At 41.1% G+C, this 23,088-nt stretch overlaps 1 protein-coding gene across 26 annotated transcripts in view; it reads left to right on the forward strand.

The window, feature by feature from the left end:
- camk2g2 (calcium/calmodulin-dependent protein kinase (CaM kinase) II gamma 2) overlaps positions 1–23,088 on the forward strand; it is a 64,474-nt gene that overhangs the window by 29,340 nt on the left and 12,046 nt on the right. For 12 of the 26 annotated variants that reach the window (XM_085799539.1, XM_085799534.1, XM_085799533.1 and 9 more), the window contains exons 3-14: positions 284–343; positions 2,969–3,023; positions 4,199–4,264; positions 7,341–7,413; positions 12,891–12,993; positions 13,418–13,501; positions 13,620–13,714; positions 16,629–16,751; positions 17,758–17,841; positions 17,932–17,974; positions 18,927–18,986; positions 21,984–22,024. In XM_085799539.1, the coding sequence (XP_085655665.1) occupies positions 284–343; positions 2,969–3,023; positions 4,199–4,264; positions 7,341–7,413; positions 12,891–12,993; positions 13,418–13,501; positions 13,620–13,714; positions 16,629–16,751; positions 17,758–17,841; positions 17,932–17,974; positions 18,927–18,986; positions 21,984–22,024 (887 nt within the window). Of the gene's footprint in view, positions 1–283; positions 344–2,968; positions 3,024–4,198; positions 4,265–7,340; positions 7,414–12,890; positions 12,994–13,417; positions 13,502–13,619; positions 13,715–16,628; positions 16,752–17,757; positions 17,842–17,931; positions 17,975–18,926; positions 18,987–21,983; positions 22,025–22,872; positions 22,906–23,088 lie in introns of all 26 variants that reach the window. The other 14 variants (XM_085799537.1, XM_085799558.1, XM_085799545.1 and 11 more) reach the window with 3 other exon arrangements.

A 23,088-nucleotide genomic window follows, 5' to 3' on the forward strand; every position in this document is an offset into this window, starting at 1 on the left:
CACTTAAATATTGAACATGCGTTAAAAGGTTATGTAGAAAGAGCTGTTTTCATGCTATGTTGTAAAAGTGATACTGAACAGCATGAGCTACAGTGATGTAACTCTGTTGTTGTTATTGTGGTAAACTTGTGCCTCAATGGGTCTTATTGTGTGTCGACAGACTCACCAGAGTGGGTTTATACCTGTGTATGACGTGTTTTCCTGATGTTTTGGACATAATTTGTTCTCGTCCTGGTGCTGACCTCCTCTCCTCTCTTTTCTGCTCTTTCTTTTTTCTCCTCAGATCATCAGAAACTGGAGCGAGAGGCCAGAATCTGTCGTCTGCTGAAACATCCAAACATAGGTGAGTCACCTGAGAGAGAGCGAACAGACTAATGGATCAGTGGAACAGGGGTATTTAGTTGAGAACATTGGGGGGAAATCATTTTGTTTTTGAGGTAAAAATATACTGTTATTGCAGCAGATTTCTCTTGTTTGATATAAGTGAGGCTGAGGTGAACTGGCTTTACTCCATTATTGTTTGGAGAGCCACAGATCACACTGCTGTAAAACTAATGACAGTAATTGTTGTAGTCTTATTTAGTCATGTGTTTTGCTTTATAATTTTGCTCAAAACTGTGCCTGAAAACCTCAAAGAACATGATTACGACTATTTTTTGAAAAAACTAAAGTACTGTAAACACCAAGTTTGTTGCATTTAATACTTTGACTTTGACGTACTATATCCCAAAGGAAATTAAAATATCCAGTTGCACAGACATACATATAATATAAAGGCATAGACAAGCAATCTATCACAGATGAGAAAAATAAGAAAAATATACACTATAAACATTATATATGTTATAAAACTATGTACATACAGTAACATATGTTATGTTAACGCTGTGGTCTCTGATTGGTCAAGATTAGTTTTAACCACAATGATTCATGCAAGTGAAGGTATGTTTTTGAGCAGTAGCCGACATTGTGTACAGTGAGAGATAGACGGGAAAGTCGGACTCGAACCTACTGACTTGTTGGTTATGACTAAATCCATGTGGTATGCATTCTATCAGATGATCCAGCGACGACCATTTAGGATTACCTGTATTTGTAGATTTAGTATGATTAACTTAAACGTGAACAGTTGTGTCTTTTTTCTGTTTTTTTTTTTTAGTTTTATCTCACTTTGCAGTTTAATGCTGTCACTTAGGCAAATGACCTCGGTTCATAGGCAAATCCGCCAGTTAGCCGATGTGTCATGGAGTAGGACATTTGCATGGTGCGACTGGCCGACGGCCAACGAGGTGAAGTGAGTCTGAGCGCCAGCCGCCAGGACATGCACAGTCAGCTGGTCGCATTAATAAGATCAACGCTGTGTTTACTTTCTGTGCTCCATGTGCATGTCTGTGTGTGTGTGTGTGTGTGTGTGTGTAGCTGGATTGTTAATGGTCACTAGATATTTACCTCAATTTGCACAGTATCCCTCCCGTCAGGTTTGTCGGTGCAGGGCAGACTGATGTGGCTTTTTTCCCCCTGACACGTCTGTTTTTTATTTGACTTTTATTTTGAAGTGTGAAAACACTGTATCAGCATCAGCGTCTCAGAGGTTTGTCTGCGAGCTGATGTCCGTCATATTCTGCAAACTTGGATTCATATGAAAATGGCCCCTATCAGAAACAAAAACCATTGGCATTGGAGTCACCTGTTAATTCATGTCTCCTAAGTAGCAACAGTGGATCTCTATGGTTGGGTCAACATTGTTTTGTCTCGTCTATCTCCTTATATTGACCCAGGAAACAGCATGAGAACATAAATTAGAATTTGTGGCAGTGAAATGCACAACGCTGAATCACAATGAGTTTGAAGATACGCTAGAATAATTTTACGAGAATGAAATCACATAAAAAGTAATTGAATAGCAGGCGTTTATAAAACCATACTCTTGTCTAAATGAAGGTCACAGTAATTCAGAGATACTTGTCAGCTCGGTGTAAACAGAGATCTCTCTACCTGTTAATTCGATTTACTAAAGGCCAGTTTTTTTCAAAATGTCAGACTTTTAAAAACACACCCCCACCCTCGAGATTCTTTGTATTTCTTATGTCTGAAATCCAGACAATGGGCGGTGGCCCCCATGGTGAGGAAGGAAATGTTGTGGCTCCTTGTGGCTGAGCTGCCAAGTGTCTTATCACAGTAGAGACACACACAGAGAGAATATGATAACAGCATAATAGGCAGTCTATTGGTATCTCTTTCTTCTTCATACCACCTGATTCCTGCTTTGTCATCATCCTCTTCTTTGTCCTCCTCTTCTTCCTCCTCCTCCTCCTCCTCCTCCTCCCATGGCTGCTCTTTTTTTATTATCCCATCTTCAGGGCGAGTGCTTGTCAAGTTTTCTTTTTTCTCTAAGTCATCTGAAGGAGACAGAGTAATATGAGACATTTTCAGGTCTAAATTCAACATCTTCACCTCCCTTGACACAAGCAGCTTTTTAATCCACCAGTGAAGAGGAGGTTTCAGCTGCTGGTTAAAGTTTTTTCTTTTGTTGGCATCCACCTCTCACCCCCCTCTGATGCCTCCTGCTTGATTCTTGTGCTTCGGTAACACAGAGAAATTAACAACATCACATCAGTTATAGATGATCAGAGCATGGAAACTGCTCAGTCAGCTTCGTTGCCAACCGTCCAGGTGGCGCTCACTCGGCTTCAGTGGCTCGCTGTCGAGTGCTGTGGAGTGGAGACGATGTCAGACAGCCAGGCAGGGAGAAATGCTGCTTCTGCTGGAAATCTCATCTCTCTGGTGGATGTATCACCTGACCCCATGTCTGTGTGTGGGTGTGTGTGTGTGTGTGTGTGTGTGTGTGTTAGATGAACACCACTGCACACACACACAAGGGAAACTCCTGTCCGGTGAGAGATAATTGACTTTATTTATTCATCTCTAACTGTGGATGCTGTGTCTGTGTTTCCTTCTGCCTCAATAGTACGACTCCATGACAGCATCTCAGAGGAAGGTTTCCACTACCTGGTCTTTGACCTGTAAGTAACACTCACACACACACTCTCACGCACACACACACACACACACACACACACACACACAGAGGTCGTAGGTTCAGGCTGGACTTCTCCAAGATAAATTGCTTCACCTACTGTAAGCAAGAAGGAAGAAGAAATTGTTTTCCCTTTTTATTTCCCATGACGGATACTACTCACAGCTCTACAGTGTATTATCAGCTTTTCCACTGAGCCGCCCTAAAGGGAAGGATTAGTACTATTTTCACACGTGTGTGTCTGTGTGTGTGTGTGTAATGTAAATATCACTCACCTTTCACTATGTTTACTCCTTACTCCTTGTGTTGTGTCTGTTAAAATCTAAGTGGTGTGAGGTCCTTGCAGTGTTGCCCTAGTTTGTCATAGTTGCTGTCATCAATACCCAGTCATACTCACAATACACAGTTATCCTCTGCCTGTAAGAATGTGTTTTATGTTATACCACTTTATTATTGTTGGTAAAGACAGTCTTTAATGTAAGTTAAAGTTGGGTTCATTCTTAATGTGTTGATGATAGCCGATGCCAACCGTTAGCAATCTGAATGTATTTTTCCGTAGACACTTGCATGAAGCTAACGTATCGATTTCTTATTTCATTGTGTACTTGTATACTTGTGTGTTTTCTGTACACAAAATTGTTGTGTATGTAAGTGTGTATGTATCTGTATGTTTAGTTTTATAGTTTTTTAAGAAAAGCTCTATAACAGAGGACCCAAAGCAACATTTCTGACACTGCTGTCTGCTTGTTCAGCTTCATCAGTTTACAGTTTAGGTTTCACAGTGTACATTAGAAATGATCAGAGTTACACTGACAACAGTTATCAGCAGCTGTTTAATGATCAAACATGATTAAAGGCATGAGACAATGGACAAAATCATGGACCGGAGGATTCAGAGCTGCGACTGTGAGAGACACTGAACACAGGAGACACAGACACATGAACACACAGTGTGTTGTGTTGGATCTATTAGACTTCTTACATCAACAAAAAACCTTAATCAAAATCCTGCAGTTTTACCATCCGAGACACCAGAGTCGCTGTCAGGTGTATGATATATGATATTCTCTGCAGCATTTTTTTATTCCTTCCGTTCATTTGTCTCCAGAAAACAGTAATAACACTCGTTTTTGTTTGTGTGTGTCTGTGTGTGTGTTGCAGCGTCACTGGCGGGGAGCTGTTTGAGGACATCGTTGCTAGAGAGTATTACAGCGAGGCAGATGCCAGGTACAGTATGTCATCCTGCTGACTTGTGAGCGTGTTGTGTCGTCCATCTTAGTCAGTTTTCCCGCAGACTACAGATTCAATGGCCTCTATGGTAAAAAAAAAATAAAAAAAAATCACTCTGCCGAAGCAGAAAAGTTTGGTTATAAGCACAACATGTTTTGCCGTTTAAATCTGTGTTAATGTACTTTGTGCTTTGACAGCAGAGGAAATGGTTTCTGCAGTTCTCTGAGGTTGTTTTCGGTGCACACACAGTATACACTTTCTCTTTGACTATGTGACGCTGGGTTTTTAGATTTAATGTCATTAATAAATAATGACAATCCTAAGTCTTCAAACCTTATTTCAAAATTGCAGTTGGTTTTTGCACTGCAGCGCACTACAACACACAAAATCCTCCTCTGCTCGTGTCCTTTTCTTTGTATCTCCCCTCAGTCAGAACATGATTTATATAATCTGTCATCTCTTTGATTTGTACCAGGTGAGACGTCATGACGTGATTCGAGTTCATAACCCAACAGATCAAATATAAAACAATGCTTCATCTCACACGGGAACTAGATACAAGCCGGGTCGGGTCAGGCTGGGGCGTGGCCATGTAGACAGTCTCAGTCTCGGGTCAAACCTCATGTGCATGTGAGGATTCAGCTTCAAACACTGTCTTTCTTTCTTTCTTTCTTTCTTTCTTTCTTTCTTTCTTTCTTTCTTTCTTTCTTTCTTTCTTTTTAACTCTAACTGGGGCCATCATGCACACATGAAAGCTGAAGCGTGGGCACACAAAACTTTCATGTTTTCACTGCCGAAAGCCCAGCGAGACCCCATGTCTGACAGACCACGACCACATCCGCAGGTTGTTTGTCTGGATGTCATTTTAATATCTTCTCGTAATTGGACGCGGCAGAATGAAATCATGTTGTTGGACTCATCAAATATACAGTAGGTGCAGCCAGATGAAGCCACATATAAGATACAAGAGAGCTTTATTGTCATGTGAGCAGTGTACAAGTACACAGTGAGATGAAACTGTGTTTCTCCAGGACAATGATGCTGCGTGAGAAATTAAAAACAAACATTAAACAAACAGCACCAGCAGCATTAAAAACAGAGATGGTGCAAATGGCTTTAGAAACAGTGCAGCTGACTCATCTACATCAGTGCTGTTTTGTTATTTGTGTAGCAATAGATATTATTTAGTTGTCACAATAATTGATTACATTTCTAGCCATATACAGTAATATAGATAGAAAGGCTAGATCACAAAACAAGTCTGGGCTGTCTAGTGGATGGACACTTATATTTGGGATTAATTACCCTCTGATATTGATCTGTAGGTATGTATCTAATACCAGACTCAATTTTCAGCCATAAATAAATGGAGGACAGACAGAAGAAGGAAACTTAGGTCAGATATGAGGTGAAGAGTATTGAGACTGGGTGTGAGGAAAAGAATATGGCAGGAGCAGGGTTGTGTGGTGGGCACTGTATTAGCTGCAGAATTGGGGGCGGCAGATAAAATGGGGTTAGTGAAATGCTGAAATGAGTATGTGTAGAGGAGATACGCAGAACAAAATGTGGAGTCCAGATTTAGCCTAATTTGGACACAACGCCAGGGGCTTTTCTTTTGATTCTGTCTTACAGAGAGAGAGGGGGGAGAGAGAGTTAGAGAGAGAGAGAGAGAGAGGACTCCACTCCCCCAAAATCTGTCTGTTCACACCACCCTGCTGCTGACCCCAGCTTCACCTTCACTTATGTCAAGCTCAATTTAATTTAAAAGAAATAGTAGTCGTTTTTACTGTGAATCAGACCAGCAGAAATGCTGATATGCAAGTGCAGGACATGCTTACGTAAGATGCCCCACACTGCCTCAACAACACACACACACAGACACACACACACACACACCCATCCCACTCCACTTCCTTCCACACATCCAGTCACATAAAAATGCACCAAACTTTATTCCCATGTGCACCACTTATCCTCCCATCCAGCACTACGCAGATCGCAAATGGAAATCAGAGTGAGGTTTCACAAATGATTGTTGCTCGTAGACGACTACAGGCACATTTACAACTCCCACCACGGGACTCAATCAATCGATCAATCAGAGTGTTTTGATTGGAGAGGAAATGAACCTGATCGCAAACAAACCCAAAACAGAAAGCCATTCATCGTTTGTTGTTTCAAGTGGCCACACCGGGCAGTGAAGAGACAGCGCACAGCTTCAGATGGTCTCACCTTAAAGGAGCTGTGTTGTTGATATGAAAAGAGACACACTAATTGACACAAAAGTGTTTTGGGGGAGGGGATTTCCTTATTCTTTTGGTCAAATAATGTTGTAGCTGAAGTTTAAAATATTTATCATTTTATGGCCTATTTATGATGAGCTGACTGGTATTGACCTGTTGTGGTGACCAGATACAGTAAAATGCTAACAGCACAGCACTTAGTCTTATTTTGTCTTATTTCCATCTTGTTTTTCATTCTCTGACCCTTTTACTCATATTTCCATCTTCTCGTTCGTAATTCCTCTCACTGTTGTTCACCTCGCTGGGCACAGTTTGGTAGAAGTTGATTTTGAGAGTCTCATGAGTCTTTTGTTTGTTTTTTTGTTTCCTCCTAAGAATTCAGTAATTTCACCCAAAATATCTGTAGTATCTCACTTTAAAAACATCAGAGCTGAAATATGTTAGTCGATTAGCCAATCAATTTTCACACTAATCCAATGTGTGTGTTTTCTGTCGGTGGAAACTGAACGTATTTTACATTTCATGAGACAAAATGGGACATTTAAAGACGTCACCTCGGGCTCAGAGGCTGAAACTGGACTGACGGACGGTTTTCATTATTTTCTAACGTTTTATTAACCAAACAGCAAATCGATTCAAATCAAGAAAAATGGCAAGGCTGACAATAATCATTAGCACTAACAGCCCTTTAAAACGCACACACATAAGAGCATTACTGAGTTTAGTGTGACTTATTGGTTTTTATATTATTTAAAATGATAGTTTTTGTAGCGTTGCTTCAGTGTGAAGCTCATTGGACTGACAGATGTGTCTCCTCTTGTCTCCTGCAGCCACTGCATCAACCAGATCCTGGAGAGCGTCAGCCACATCCACCAGCATGACATTGTGCACAGGGACCTCAAGGTGAGTCATCGTGTACCCCTGCTGCATATAGGGGGACCTTTATTTGCTCTGTAACAGACTTAGTTGGATTCACATGAGTCTCTATAACATTGAAATTCATCGGTGGAGAGACTCACAACAGCACACACACGCTCACAGACGTCATGCTGTGACGTTAAAACCAACTTAAGGGATGAGCGTCATCCTAGCCCATCACCTGCTTTCTCCCCTCTTCATTTCTCTCCTCCAATCTTTTTCTAACATCTATACCCCCCTCCCCTATTTTCATCTGCTCCCCCTCTCCCCTCCCTCCTCCCTCCTCTCTCCTCTCTCCTCTCCCCCTCCCTCCCTCCCTCCCTCCTGCACTGCTGAGGTGTGACGAAAGCAGACCAGCTGCTATTAATAGCGGGTCGGTGGGTGAGATGACGGCCAGTGACGATTTCCCTTGCAGCGAGATCGTTCACCCCCAGCAGAAATCAACAGCACTCTGGCCTCCTCAGCTGGGTTATTTTAATTTTAATAATACATTAAATGAAGAGGGCAAATTGACCTGAGGTTTTAAACACCTGGATAATTGCACCACATTTGTTTTACTGCCAACCCTAGGTCCTAAACTTTAATAGTTAACTTATAATCTGGTCTTTTAGTAGCAACCCTGACCCTTTTTATGTGAAGGAGCAGAATTAAGCCATTACTCTGGGGTAAGTAGACAAGTGTAATCGGAAAATAAACAATCTGTTTTTGTGTGTGAGTGGTGTAAATGGACTTGTGTTGCTTTGCATTGATTTTTTTTACCTTGTATATTGATCGTTGTATCAAATGAACATGGAGAGTTTCAGAAAGACAATAATGATGATAGATGACGAGGGCAGACGACAGAAAAATCCATTACGTTAGATTACATTACGTTAATGTACAGCTCTTATCATGTGTTAAAACTGCATCTGTGCATCATTACTGCAGTTTGTTCTCAAACAGTTTGACTAAACAATATCATCAACTGCATTATAAAAACTGCAACAAAATATTGTCCAGCCCCCTCAAAATGATCTTTTCAGTGTAGTTGCCAAAGTTTTCCAAAAAAAAAATTCAAATATGTGAGGATGGGGTCACTAGATTTTGTCAAACAATGGTCAAACATCAAGGTCACTTTGACCTCACTGTTCAAGTTTTTGGCCAAAACTGGAGAATTCAGATGCCAATTATGACAAAATACAAATATTACCTTTTTATTAAATCCATACAGAGCAGTAACTCAAGTTCCCTCCTCCTTAAACCTGCTGTAAATGTGCTCAATTAACAGTTTGTGTCTAATCTTTCCCTCAAGCCCACATCCAGCAGCATCAGCATTAGCATTAGTCGGCTGTTTTCAGCAAAAAAAGACCCTCAGTTGCTAAAAATAGTGAGATTAATGGACTTGGTTTCATCAGGTGGCCACAAACAATTAATGCTAATGTTGCTCTGTTGCTTTGTGAGGACTGTAAATATGCTGCTACCTGCATCCATCACAACTTTGTAGCCAATACTATTTCAGTAATGTGTTAGTTGCCTAAAAATAAGATGTAAGATCTTAGTTTCTCTGAGACTTTAATAAGGGATGTCAGTATCGGATAATAATAATAAATAAACATAAATATAAACAATAAGAAGAAGAAATGGTGCCGCAGAGATGAGTGACCCAACGCACGTACACACACACACACACACACACACACACACACATCACATCACATTTTCGCCTGCCTGTCATCTGGGGAGGGCGACTCATTGAAGGGAAAACAAGAATTGGAGAGAGAGAGAGAGAGTTGAACGCTGTTGGCTGGTGGCAGGCTGGGTTGTCATGGTAACTGTAGGGTGAGGTCACCCGGCTGCTGCAGCGCCAGCGTAGGGACTCATTATGCCACCTCCCATCTATCTATCTCTATCTGTCTCCCTCCCTCCCTCTCTCTCTGTTGTCCTGTTGCTTCATCTCCAGCTCTTCAGTCCCCACTCTCTCAGCTCTGAACAAGAGAGGGGAGGGAGATGGAAGGAGGGATGGAGAGATGGAGGGATGTATGTATGATAACTAGATGGGGAGAGAGTGAGCAGAACTGACAGATGAGATGAAGCAGACTAAGAGCAGAAAGACAGTTGGTGCAAGTGTCAGACATCCATCCGTCTGTCCGCATTTGAGTCGATGAGCATGGCTACCACTGCAAAAAAACTTTCACCCTCAAGACACACTGACACACACACACACACATTCCTACCAGCGCCGCCACATTGAAACATAGACGCTATTTATTTACACTTGGTATTATTACTGTGCTGTTATTTACTGATCACAGGCCTCTTTGCATTAACACCTGGCTTTAATAAGAGTCTTAATGTGATAGGGCTGGGTATTGTTGAGAATCTCACGATTCGATTCGATTTCGATTCATTAGGTCACGATTCGATTCGATATCGATTCGATTCGATATTGATTGAAATGCTTCGATATCGATTCAGTATCAAGCAGAAATACACAAATAAGAGTACCAGATTTTTTTTTTTTTAATAATTATTTGTTTAGTTTCATGCCTTATGAACAGCCATAGTATAACTCATAGCATAACAAAATATGACACTGCTTTAACACTGAACTACAGTGCAGCTAAATTTAAATTAGGCTATGTGATACTTTCCTCTTGGAAAATAACTCATAACATTTTGAGTAATAAAACAATACAAAACAATATTAGCCTATTAATAATAGTTGACTGCACAACTGAAAATATTGTAGCGACCCCGCAGTAATGTTCTTGTTATGATGTTTAAGTTCTGTGATTTCTGACTGACTGTCAATGTGTATGGTACGGGCAGGTGGGATGAGAAACTGAGGGGCTGGGGTGAGTGTGAGGAAGACAGAGTCCTGTCTGTGTGTAGGTGAGTGAGTGAGGAGGAGCAGAGGAAGAAGTGAGAGCCAGTCCCTCCAGGAATTCGCGATGTTGCGATCGCAACAATTAACGCAAATTCAGCCAATCCCCGCGAATTTTTGCGATCTTGCAATTTTGTACAATCACCGCAACTTTTCCGCAAATTGGACCAATTGTCGGTGCTTTCCGCGAGTTACACAGCAGAGAGTGCGAGTCTGGACGGAGCGGTGGTTGAAAGTGAGTCCACGGAGGAACGGCGGGGCTGGGCTGACGGCAAGAAACTTGATACAACGTGCACAAAGTGATAAGTAAAGGAACACAAGCTGAGTTGAACGTGTTGAGTGTGTGAGCTGTCCTGCTTGACCACCCGAGGCTGTGTCAACCCCGAGGGGGAATCCAGTGAGTGCGCCACTGCAGGGCCGGAGTGGAGCAGCCGGCGGCCAGGTGCCCCTTCCCCCATCCTAAGGCCCTGGCCCTGGACTTGAGTAGCCACCCTCCCCTTTTTATTCAAAAACTGGACTGTTTTAATAAAACAGTTCTTTTACCACGATTTTTAAACAGACATTTTAATTAAAAGTAAAACAACTTTCAACTCTATATAATTTTCCTGTGCCTTTCTTAACAAGTGGAAAATTGCTGGTATAACATGACATAACATAACACATCACATTAATTTGTGACATTTCAAAATTTTCAATTTTCCTTTGATTTTTAATTATTCAGAACAAAACTGCAACTTTTTTTTGCAACTTTCGCTGTCTCCCGCAATTTAATCGCAACAAAAGGGCTTAAAACATCGCAACATTCACCGCAATTTTTTCAAAATGTGGCCGCAAATTCAGGCATTTTAGGCCGCAACAATCACAAAAAAAGCCCGCGAAATCCTGGAGGGACTGGAGAGCAGCTTCAGGGTTTCCCGCAGCGCTTTCCTGTTAAGGCGGCCGCCTTAACAACAAAGAGCTGCCGCCTAAACTAACGTCTTAAAAAAAAAAAAAGTAGCGATATTCGCCGCCGCCGCCGCCCCCCGTCGGACGATGGCCGCATCCTCTCACACACATACACACCACAGAGAAGCACGCATGCATAACAGCAGCGCGTGTTGAAAGCGAAAGTTAATACGGCACGGCGCGGTGCGTCCCTCCCCCGACGATCGATCCCCGCTGCTGCTGCTACTCACTCCCCGTTATGGTTTGGTCTAGTGCGGCCCCCGTCCGTACAGCGCGAATCACACGAGGGTGTTGCTCGCAGCGCCCCCACTGGCCAGGGGCTTGAATCGATTCAGAAGATTGCTGAATCGATATTGAATTGCAGAGAAAAGAATTGCAATGCATTGCTGAATCGATATTTTTACCCAGCCCTATAATGTGATCAGGTGTCAGTGTACAAATGGTGGACGTGTCAATGAAAACTCCCAAGGTGAAAGATGAGAGTCGTGGGACAGATGGAGACAGCCAAAGGCCTCTCAGCTTTGCTATCCAGGCTAACATTACTTATATTTAATGAAGGTTAATTACTGTCAGTGGAGCGCTAGCTTGCCCATCGTATGACCCTCTTCTCGCACATTGTAGCTCTCCCTTAATATCCTGTTCCATTCGTCTTTGCCGATGAAGATGACGACCGTGCCTCTTTGACGAGCAGCTCGAGATAACAGAAAAAAAAGGAGGTTGATTATCTGATTGTTCAGCACATTTCTGCTCTCAAAAAACAAACAAAGTCAGGCTGTATCAGTTCTAATTGCAGTGGTTTGTGCATTGATTTACAACCAGTATTATCATACAATCATGTGCACGCTGGACACTGCAGAGGTGCGGTTCATACGGTTTAAAGTGTTGACAGATTGTTCAGGGAAAATCTGCTAATTCAGGGAAACAGAGAAAGGGTGAAAATCATTGTTGTCATTGTACAAAGAAAAAAAAGGTCAGTTCTGAGCTCTGTATTATGAATAAAAACCTAAAACAAGTAAATGTGAACCAGCTGTGCAGAGATAGTCAGTAACCTCACATCAGATTACACTTGACCTGACCCGTTCCCTCCGTCTCCTCTCCCTAAGTGAGAGCAGCTATGATGTAATGAGGGAAATGAGGAAGCAGTTAAAACACTGTTAGCATGTGCTTATCTCCGCCAAGTCCTGGCTTCTTGCACGACAAGTGTGATCAGAGGGACGGAGTCAAAATTCAAAATGTTAAATCTTGTGACAGCTCCGTCGCCTGCTTCACCAGTTCATGCCTCATTACGACTGTAGATGTCATTGTGCTCCTGCAGCTCGTCCAGTCATGCACACAGACAGGACATTTCCTGAAGGAGGGTTCATGCTTGTCTCCTTTGCTCTTGATTAACTGTATTTTTTCCACTTCTTGCTCCTAAATGTGCTGCAGTTTATTTTGTACCATGCAAAAAAACTACACAGTTTTTCCACAGATACATTAAAAACCCATTCTTGCTACATAAGTGATTAATTTAGACCCCTTTTCTGTCTAAAATGAAGTATTTTACTTATTTAAATAATAATTCATGAAAAATATTGAAAGTGGTGGTTATTCCTGATCTGAATGAAAACATTTCATGCTATATACTGTAATCCTGCCTGTCTGTGTGTTACAGCCCGAGAACCTGCTCCTTGCCAGTAAGATGAAGGGAGCAGCGGTGAAGCTTGCAGACTTCGGTCTGGCCATCGAGGTGCAGGGCGACCAACAGGCCTGGTTTGGTAAGAACACTTTTTATATTTAACCCTATGTTAAATCTTATTCTCTGTATCGTTTCCATCATGTAAACATTCAGCAGCTTTATTGCTTTAGGATATAAAGCATTAAAGTAGCAGCAAGCCAGTGAGCTAGGCACATTGTGCCAGTAATATACTCTTTTTAATTAATCAACAAAAGAAGAACAGTGTGTTTAAATCCTAATAGTGTTTCTACAGATAAATAAATATAAGGAACATACTGTCCCAAATGATTGCAACTATGTGTTGTTTTAAGTTTTATTACAATATTGCTGTGAATATTAATTCTACATTTGATAAATAGGATGGTGCTGTGGTGGGTAGAGACGAGGAGACATGTGGAGGTGCTGCTCATTTATCTCTGTCCAAAACACACTGTTCGAGGCTGTTTGTGTGTTTGTGTTTGCAGGCTTTGCAGGAACTCCAGGATATCTGTCTCCAGAGGTGTTGAGAAAGGACCCGTACGGCAAGCCGGTGGACATATGGGCATGTGGTCAGTTAGCCAGATGATTTGTTTGGATGTTTGCTGTTCTTGATATCATATGCTCACTCATTAATTTGGGTGTTTGTGTGTGTGTGTGTGTGTGTGTGTGTGTGTGTGTGTGTGTCAGGTGTGATCCTGTACATCTTACTAGTGGGCTACCCTCCCTTCTGGGACGAGGACCAACACAAACTGTACCAACAAATCAAGGCCGGTGCATATGACGTGAGTTCCTCCCCTTTATGTTCCTGTAGTCACCTTCGTGTGTTTGTGTTTTTGTTGTTGTAGCAAGTCATGAATAAGTCTTTAATTGTGTAACACAAAAAGCCGGAGAATGGACAGAGACAGAATCACTATTCCTTCAGGTTTATTTTATGTCGAGACAGTGGTTGCAAATCCAGATAGATAGTATAAGTGTGGAAAAAACAGCTGGTATTTTCTGTAACCTACTAAAATTAGCATTTTTACAACAATAATAGCATCAATACAAAACTGGGGTCATGTCATAATCACCACTCTGCTGCTTTTGGTCAACTGAAATAATATTTTCATATACAATTAAATACTTATACTGATATTTCCCAAAATTTACCTGTAGATGGAGGGCTGCTTTTCAGAAAAACATTTCTGAAAATACTGTAGTGTTTAATTCATGGTAGCTTAAGATGATTTGGGAAAAAGGGAAAAAAGTGTTGTTGTTTTTTTGCCATGATTCTTGCTCAGAAAATGAACATTGTTTTGAATTTAAGACACAAGGTAAAACATGGAGGAAGTTTAGAGTTTGCTTTTACTGGGGAACAGAGGAAATTAGAAATAAAGGCCTGGTCCGCCTGCCGCTTGAGGTAGATAAAGGCCACTTGAGAATTTATGGTAGTCATTTGATCTATTATTAATATAAAAAACATTAATCAGTGCAGCTTTAATAAAATGCCCCAGCTCATATTTTGCAGGCTCATCCCAGGCCGGCTGACTGTGCATGTTATTTTGCAAATTTTCAAAACATGGATCCATGAAGACGAAGGTTTTAGATCAGGAGAGTCTGTAAAGGAGAGCTCCACCTGTGTTCATCAGACTTTAATTCTAATAAATAAAATGTGTTTCCTGTTTGAAATGTAATTCATGTGAATTAACAAGCCCCAACTCGAGTCCTGCAGGACACCCTCACTCCAAATCTGGTCCAATAACACATTGTGAATTCAGCTGTGCAAGTCACTCAGAAATTAAATCTTAGGTTTTAATTGCTTTCTACTTGTTATTGCATAATTTTCATCTTCACCGCAACAGAAAAAGTGATACACCAGGAGAGTGCAGTTGGCTTATTTATCAGATCTTGTCATAGTCCTCTGGGAGATAGGAATTTATTACCCGTATTAATTTCCATAATTGGAAGCAACCACATCTAATGAATGTGCATAATATGAACACTGATATGAACCGACTGTGACAAGCACTTGTAATAATGCTCACTTTGTGAATGTCAACATTGTCATGCAAATACCTTGAATCACACTTTTTTTTGTGTTTTGCCATTATGTCAGCAACTGACAGCTGACATTTAAATGTTTTGAAGCAAAATGTCACTGGACAACTCACTTTGGTTTTTAGTAGTAAACACGTTCCCTGGCACTTCATGGTGGTACTTGGATGGAGGGATGAGGGAGGTGGGTTTGGCTGAGTGACAGCTTGTCTGCTACCACTGAACAGCCTCATGCTCTGACTTATTCACCACAGATTGAAGTGTGATAGTGTTTTTCAATCCATTCTGTGTCTAGCATTTGAAATTGAGACTAGATTTCCTCTCAGAAATATTGAGGGTGCCATAGGAGCAATCAAACCCACGGCCTTTAGATCAAGAGTTGCATATAGTAATAGACAGAGCTAAACAAACAGACATATCATCTCTCTCTCTCTGAACACTGATATGAAGGAGCTGTCAACCTGTGCTTGTGTGTGTGTATGTGAGTGTGTGTTTGTTGGGTTGTGACCTGCTCCACCAGGTGGTTAGCAGGTCTGTTTCAAGTTTCACTTTGCTATATAGGTCACATACCCTACACACAAACACACAGGTACAGTATAGTACAGTAAAGATGTTTGACTCATGTCATCTGATCGTGTCAGCCAATAGTAAGTAGAGGACATGGTGGCTGCCTGTCATGAGGCGTGTTTTAAGTGTGTATTACTGTAAGTGTATTTATAAAATGATAATCGGCAACATTTCCTACAGTCGCACCACCCTTTATGCTGCGGCAGTGCATTCTGTACTTTTTGCAGGTGGGATTTTCCAGTGTAATGTAATAACAATAAATGATACCAACTTTATTTGCAAAGCACTTTTCAAAATAAAGTTGATAAGTGTTTATATCAAAAACTGAAATGTTGCCAAACTGCCAGCGTTTTGCCAACAGAGCTGTTAGCAAAATGCCGGCAGGGTCTGGTCGGGTTTCAAAAAGACTTCATATAAATGGATGGGAGAAAGTCAGAAGTTGATAAACTGCAGAGATATCAGTTAATCAATGAATTGGTCTCAGCTGTGGCTCTGGTAACTTGAGGGGTTACCAGGACGATAGAGGCCCCCCAGGCAGAGGCAGGCAGAAACGCGGAGAAAGAGGGTGATTTTCTGTTGCGGCGATGGTGTCACATTTGAGTTTACTGTGACAAAACAGTCACTCCTATCAGAACAAGAAACAGTCCATGAGTGTCCAGAGAGCTTCCCGAACACGTTGATATGTTTTTGGTGTTTCCAGAGTACATATTTTGGAAACCTTCACAAGCTAAACGAAAGAGTCATTTTTGCTGTTCTCTGAAATCAGCTCAAAATTTTGTATTGGAGTTAAGGGGCAGCTGGATGGGACTGGCCTCTCTCTGAGGCTCATAGTTCAAATTCTGTAAGTCTCTCTGCTTTTCTGAGCCCATTGTGGGAGAGATAAGTTTGTCTACACCTGTGGAAAAAATCATGTTCACATTCCATGCAATACACACCCATTATAATCTCAAAATGTCTCCGAAAATGATCAATATCATTGATTTTTACATGAACATTTAGGTACATTTTTGTGTGTATGCATGTGTGTTAAAATGTTAATGAATGAAAGCTTATGAACAGTAACATGCATTCTCTACATTTATCTCCCTCTGTCAGTTTCCCTCTCCTGAGTGGGACACGGTGACCCCTGAGGCCAAGAATCTGATCAATCAGATGTTAACGATTAACCCTGCCAAAAGGATCACTGCCGACCAGGCCATCAAGCATCCCTGGGTCTGCGTAAGTCACACTTTAACATCAAGAGAAACCGTTTGCAGCCTGTAAAATACTGATGAATTGTTCGAACAAGCTTCAAACAGATGATAATGATGATGACTCACGCATTTTTCACTCTTTGTATTGTTAAGCAGTCATATATTGACATACTGTAGAGAAAAAACTTTGGCAGGACACTGTGACCAGGAGCTCACACTCCCACGGATAAAATAGTAAATCATGTTAAGCAGCTCATTTTTGGCAGACAGCAGTTCAAAGCAAGGGCACAATGTGGTTCAGTAGTAGTTGTTTTAAAATGATGTACAACTAAACACAGAGGCAAAACCTTAGATGACATCATATATGGTTTGAATGAAACACATTTACTAAAGCAGGTGTTATGGTAAAGCTATAATAGGGGATGTGTGGTTGGTGTTGTCGTTGGTATTGATCCCATACCAGGGCTGGGATTGCCAATATTATCTAATTGATATGGATAGCTTTTATTGTTAGAAACACCTAAGGTATCATGTAAGAGATGGCACAGCTAATGAGGAAACAATGCATTATTAATGTCTGCCTAATTTGCCAAACATGGAGGAATTTTTTTAAACTATTCTCTATTAATTAAGACTGGGGACATTCATTTGAAAACAAGACACTTTTCTGCAGCACATATCTAAATAATGCAGAGCTAAGACAAGTGTTTTATGTGATAAATCTTTTTTTTTTGTGGTATTGATCCTACTGGTGTTAAATCAATACTCAAAAAAACCTGTATTGGCAGCATCAATATTTTGATGGTCGATCCTCTGACCTCAGGGTGCAGTAATTAACCACTGAGGTGTCCTTATAGAGAAAATAATAGAGCCTTTTGTGTCCTTGTCTATTATTTTGATATATCAGGACTCTTTTTATTTAGAGTCGGTTGTATTGAAGTGAAATAGTGAATCACCACCAACATGGACATTAAACTACACTGATGTCAGGTTTATCTACAGTGTTGTTTTCTCTCCTCTACGTCGTACAGCAACGCTCCACCGTGGCCTCCATGATGCACCGCCAAGAGACCGTGGAGTGTCTCCGCAAGTTCAACGCCAGGAGGAAACTTAAAGTGAGTGAGGACACAGTTACACATAAATAGACACACACACACACACGAAACAAATCCTTATAATGTTGCTTGTTTTCTGTGTCTCTGTAGGGAGCTATCCTCACGACGATGCTGGTGTCCAGGAACTTTTCAGGTGAGTTTCAGCATTGATACAACACAGTTTGATTCGGCCCAGTGCTGCTGATAGTTCATACAATACAAAGAAGCTCCTACATTTGTGCCTTAACAAGTCTGTTTTATCTTTATATCTAATTGTTGTAAACACTTTTTTTCCTGATCTTCGAGGTAAAATGATTCATATCGCTTCTGCTCTGCTGCTATACTTCCTGTCTGCGCCTGCGATCTTCTTTTCGTTGGCCTGAATCTAGTTCCCTCAACCGCACATTTTTATTCCTGCTCAGATTTACTTGTCAGCCCTGTCTGCAGGTTTGTTTTCGCACTTCAGGGGTTTGGCTTGGATTTCCTCTTTGTAAGCAGTTTGGTCACCGAAACATAGTGCACTTTTGATTGAACAGCCTATTTGCGGGCTGGACCTTGGCCCCAGCAAGTTAATGCATTAATGCTACTGGCCCTGTGTTTATATGCTCTCATGTAAGTAAAGCAGCTCTCGTGGATAATGGCCAGCGGCTCTCTGCCGGTCAAGATTGATCTGGACTGGGGAAGGCAGACGGGCCGGACCTCTGAATTGCTTCATGCATAGCTGTAGGCGTGTTTATCAAGTCAATGTCCATGGAAATGAGATTAATAATTTCAGGGTGGAGGTATTTTAGTAGTGCTGAGAAGATTTCCCGTCTGTTGCTTTGCTTTAATCTAATGAAAATAAAAAGGCGTTTGCAACCGAGGAACTCTTATCTTTAAAGTTAAACTGTTGTGAGTGGTGGGCAGCTCAATGGCTGACACAGGATCAGTTCTTATGCTCGATACTGAAACACTCTCTGGAAACATCATGTTTTGCCGTTCTTGCCTTAAAAACTGTCAAGTCTAATCAACTTAAAGAGACCAAGAGACACAAATAAGGCTGACAGGCTTTAGTGAGCCTCTTGTCCCACCGCTGTCGCCACATTGAATCCCTCTCTGTCCAATAGTGGGACGGCAGCACACCAGCCCTGCCGCTACTACCAGCACGGCCGCAATGGCGCAGGAAGGTACGTCTGCTAGAAGGGGCGGGGGCGGCGCTGGAGTCGGCCACTGCCAGCGTTGTGCCCGGGCTATTGGCATGTGTCCTGGGCTGCTTGAACCCCAACCACCCACCCACACCCACCTACCTACCCCCACCCCCACCTGCTGCCTGCTGCCTGCACACTGATGGATCCCCTTGTGATTGGTGGTCATTGCACTGGGTCATCGTTTAAACACAAATATTTAAATGGAAACCGTAAATAGAAGCTGAGCTCTTGACCTGCTGCGTGTCCTGATAATAATAATCCTCTAATGAACGGAGCTGCTCTCCAGGACTGGCTGTTTAATTTCCTGTTTTGAATGGCAACAGCATTGACCCTTTGACCTCATTCTGGCTATTGCAGCTGCCGCCGCCGAGCCAAGCTGCGTTCACACATCTCTGCATTAAGACCGCTGGCTGCATATCTTCTCCTTTTGCAGCATTAACTATTTTAACCTTGTAATATATTACAAACATAAATCCACACCCCAGCAATCGACCTTCGTATCGCTCCCAGTTTTTTCTCCTCTGAATTGGTTTGTATCCACAGTACGTGGCTGATGCCCAGTCGATGCCTGCCTGTGCTCGCTGCAACCTTCCCTCCGCATGGCTCTGGCACTGACGGCCAGCCGAGCATGTGTATGATGAGCGTTACAGAACCGAATGCCAACCTGCATGGGAAGCTGGATAAACAGAATGCACAGTGTCTATTTTTCTTTTTGCTCCTCTTCTTCTTCTCCTGCCTGCCCCATTGTTTTTGTGTGAACAGACGAAAGCAAAAGCAAAAAAAAAAAAAAAAAAAGCAACAAAAAAACAACCTAACGCAGTCAGTATGCTTCAGACAACTCACACGTCACGATCATCAAACAAAAACAAACATCTAAAACTGATATAATCCAAAATATTTCCCTTTTTTCACAGTAACATTAATACTATCGCCTCCTAGGGGAGGTTGTATATGAAAACTGTGATCTTTGATTTAATTGAAATGTTGTGCAGCGTCTTTCTCTTGATAGAACTTCTGTGTCCTGTGGTACAGTTTTAAAGAGAACAGGATGTGTCATATATACTGTACGTAGGCTATATTTTATCTTACCACATGGGCCCTGTGTCTTATTAATAATATTTTATATAACGGTCTTTTATGTAATAACAGCCTTAATGGAAACTTGAGAGTTCTTGAGATTCCCTCCAGCACGCACACACACACACACACACACACACACACACATACACACACACACATACACACACTCCCCATTTTATCCCCATTTATATGATTTAACCCTTGACACCGGCCTCTGTAACCCTGATGGTCCAGAACAGACCAGTTTGTTTGAAGCATGCTGAAAACCTTCACAGGTAAATGTCAGTCACATGGCAGGGCAGGCTGCTCGCTTAAAGGCCACACGCACACAGGAATCAGGGTTCGATCAGGTGGATCCTGTGTCGACACGCTGTGAATGATGCGTTTATCTTTGTGTTCGATCCCAAGTGTCTCTGTGTTGTTAGTTTTGTTACGCAGAGGATTGTCCCGAGCTTAAAGGTCTCCGCTCACTTTAAACTGACTGTGTGGGAATGCAACACTTTGTAAGATGAAGACTTTGAAGTGGCTGCTGCATGCCAGACATGTTGATAAGACACTGTTGTCGCATGAACCCACCGCCCATGTGAATATGACTAACGAACGCCTTTGAACACAAAGTGAGAGCTTGACAGCTGTTTCCAGCTCAGATGTTAACATGCAGATATTAAATCCATTAATGTTTTTCTCGTCCTCTCCATTGCCCTCCTTCCGACTTTGTAAATGGAAGGTAAGGGGGAGAGGAAGTTGTTATATAGTGGGAATATGTTTGTGTCTGTTTAGTTTAAGTCTACTAGAAGTCTTCAGAAAGTATTAATATACTTTTTACACACTTGATTGTGCAATTGATTTAATTTTAAGTGGATCAAATTGCTGTACATCTACACTCAGTGAGCCATGATTACAAAGTGAAACTTGGCTTTGTTTATCTTTGAGATATGCATCCAGAGTCCACATTAGCTGTGTTCATTACAGGTGCTCACTCACTCACTCAATCAATCAATCAATCATTGGTTCGATCACAAAGCATCCACCTCTTTCTTCTACAAAGTACTATTTCAGTGGCTAAAATACTTAAGTTAATGAGAGATTACTGAGAAGTTAATGAGTTTTTGATTTATAAAAATGTTGCAACATGCTTTCATGTTTTTGTTTTGTTATTGTGAGTTATTGAGTCTTAATTGATCAGGAAAAATGGCAGTTTTATCCATTTAAAATAAAATCTACAACAAAAAGTGAAGCAGTGTGAACACTGTGTGAAGTGACTGTATATACTGTAATGTGTGTCTGCATGAATGCATGTGAACTGTTTTGTTTGGTTTCCTGGTTGGTGTTGTTTGTAGGATGTTTGTGGTCAGGTTTTCAGGTGCATGCCCAACATCTAAGTCATCTGAAAACTAGAATAAATAATAACATCTTTACTGACACATTGATTTCAATAAGAAACATATAGAATTGGTTGTTTTTGTTTTAGATGTGTAGATTAGATTAATGAATAAAGAGAGACAGATTGACCCACTATCTTATTGGGTTAACCTATTTTATGGTCAGTTTGACCTACTCTCATCATTACCATATAACCTCAGGTTTAACCTACAATATGATCATTTGACATAATCCAGAAATATTTTATAGTTGTTGTTTTTTTACTCCAAATTTGGGCTCTGTATCAAAACCAGTTTGAATATAAGAGGTTAAAAAAAGTGCATACCCCAGTCAGAGTCATTTTAGATTCATGGTAGATTTTTCCATTTCCATGTTTTCTATTCATATTTCGGAATAATAATGTCCCATTATTTTTATTTCACCTGATGATGAGAAAAAATATGATTGTTCCTCGTACATCATTTACTTTTCTGCGTCTGTGGTCCTTATCGTCTCCTCTCTCTTTTCTTTCAGCATGCAAAACCTTACTAAACAAAAAGTCGGACGGAGTGAAGGTAAGTTTTCTGACCCAGTGTGGGTTTTTTTTATTATATTTTTCACTTTACTGTTTCTGTCTTTCTTACTCTTCCTTTCTTCTGTCGTCTCCCTTTTGGTCTGTCACCCAACTGTGTGATAACATATATTGATGGTGTTATGAGCATATGGAAGAGCCGTATGTTATTTAAGTTAAATTAACTTTGTAATCTGCTGCCCTGTAGCTTTTTGAGGTCTGTTAAATGTGCTTTAAAGATTTTGTTGCATTTTGAAAAGGATTGATCACAAAATCAAGCAGGTGTTCGTTCATATTTGAGAGTTAATAACTAAAGGTGAATGAAGATTGAAGAGTAAAATCTTAATAATCAAGAATAATACACTTTTAAAATGTTGTTTGTTTCCTTACCACCAGTTTTTCCTGTGATTCGCAGCGATCTGAGCCACCATCGTGTCGTGGTGCTCACTTTGTCAGCGTCAGTGCATGCAGTGAAGTGCCATGATCAACAAGGCCCAAAAAAATAAAAGTCCAATTACATACAGTAACCTATATAATAACTAACCCAAAGAAAAATACATTATACAGATAAACTGCACAACCCGTTATTTTAATATTTTAAATTTTAATACATTGTTTTTCCAGCTGAAACTTTCTTTCTTTTTTTTTCTTTTTTTCTGGGGCCCTCTTCTTAGTATCCCTCTGTCTCATCTTGTTCCTGTGTAAGCTTTGTGCAGCTGTTTTCTTTTTCTCTCTTTCTGGGATCAATCTGGCAGCTTCAGTCTTTTACTATTTTGATTAGTTCCTTATTTCCCCAATGACCCCTTATTTTATTTTATTTTTTTCCTCCTCCTCTTCATTGCTGTCTGTCAGAAAAGGAAGTCCAGCTCGAGTGTTTGTTTGATGGTGAGCTCGGTCTCTGTCATTTTCATTCCTTTTTCCTTCTTTGTCTCTCTCTTCTTGTTTCCGAGTCGTTTCCCCCCTCTAGTCCTCCTCCCCTTGCTCTCGCCGTTTAATTTCTTTTCTCTTTTTTTTGCCTTTTGGACAGAGATGCTTGAGGCGTCGTCTATGACAGTTTTGTCTTGTCCG

This window comes from Trachurus japonicus, chromosome 15, assembly GCF_045865225.1.
Source record: "Trachurus japonicus isolate A0001 chromosome 15, Traja_1.0".
In the NCBI taxonomy this organism is placed as follows: Eukaryota; Metazoa; Chordata; class Actinopteri; order Carangiformes; family Carangidae; genus Trachurus; species Trachurus japonicus.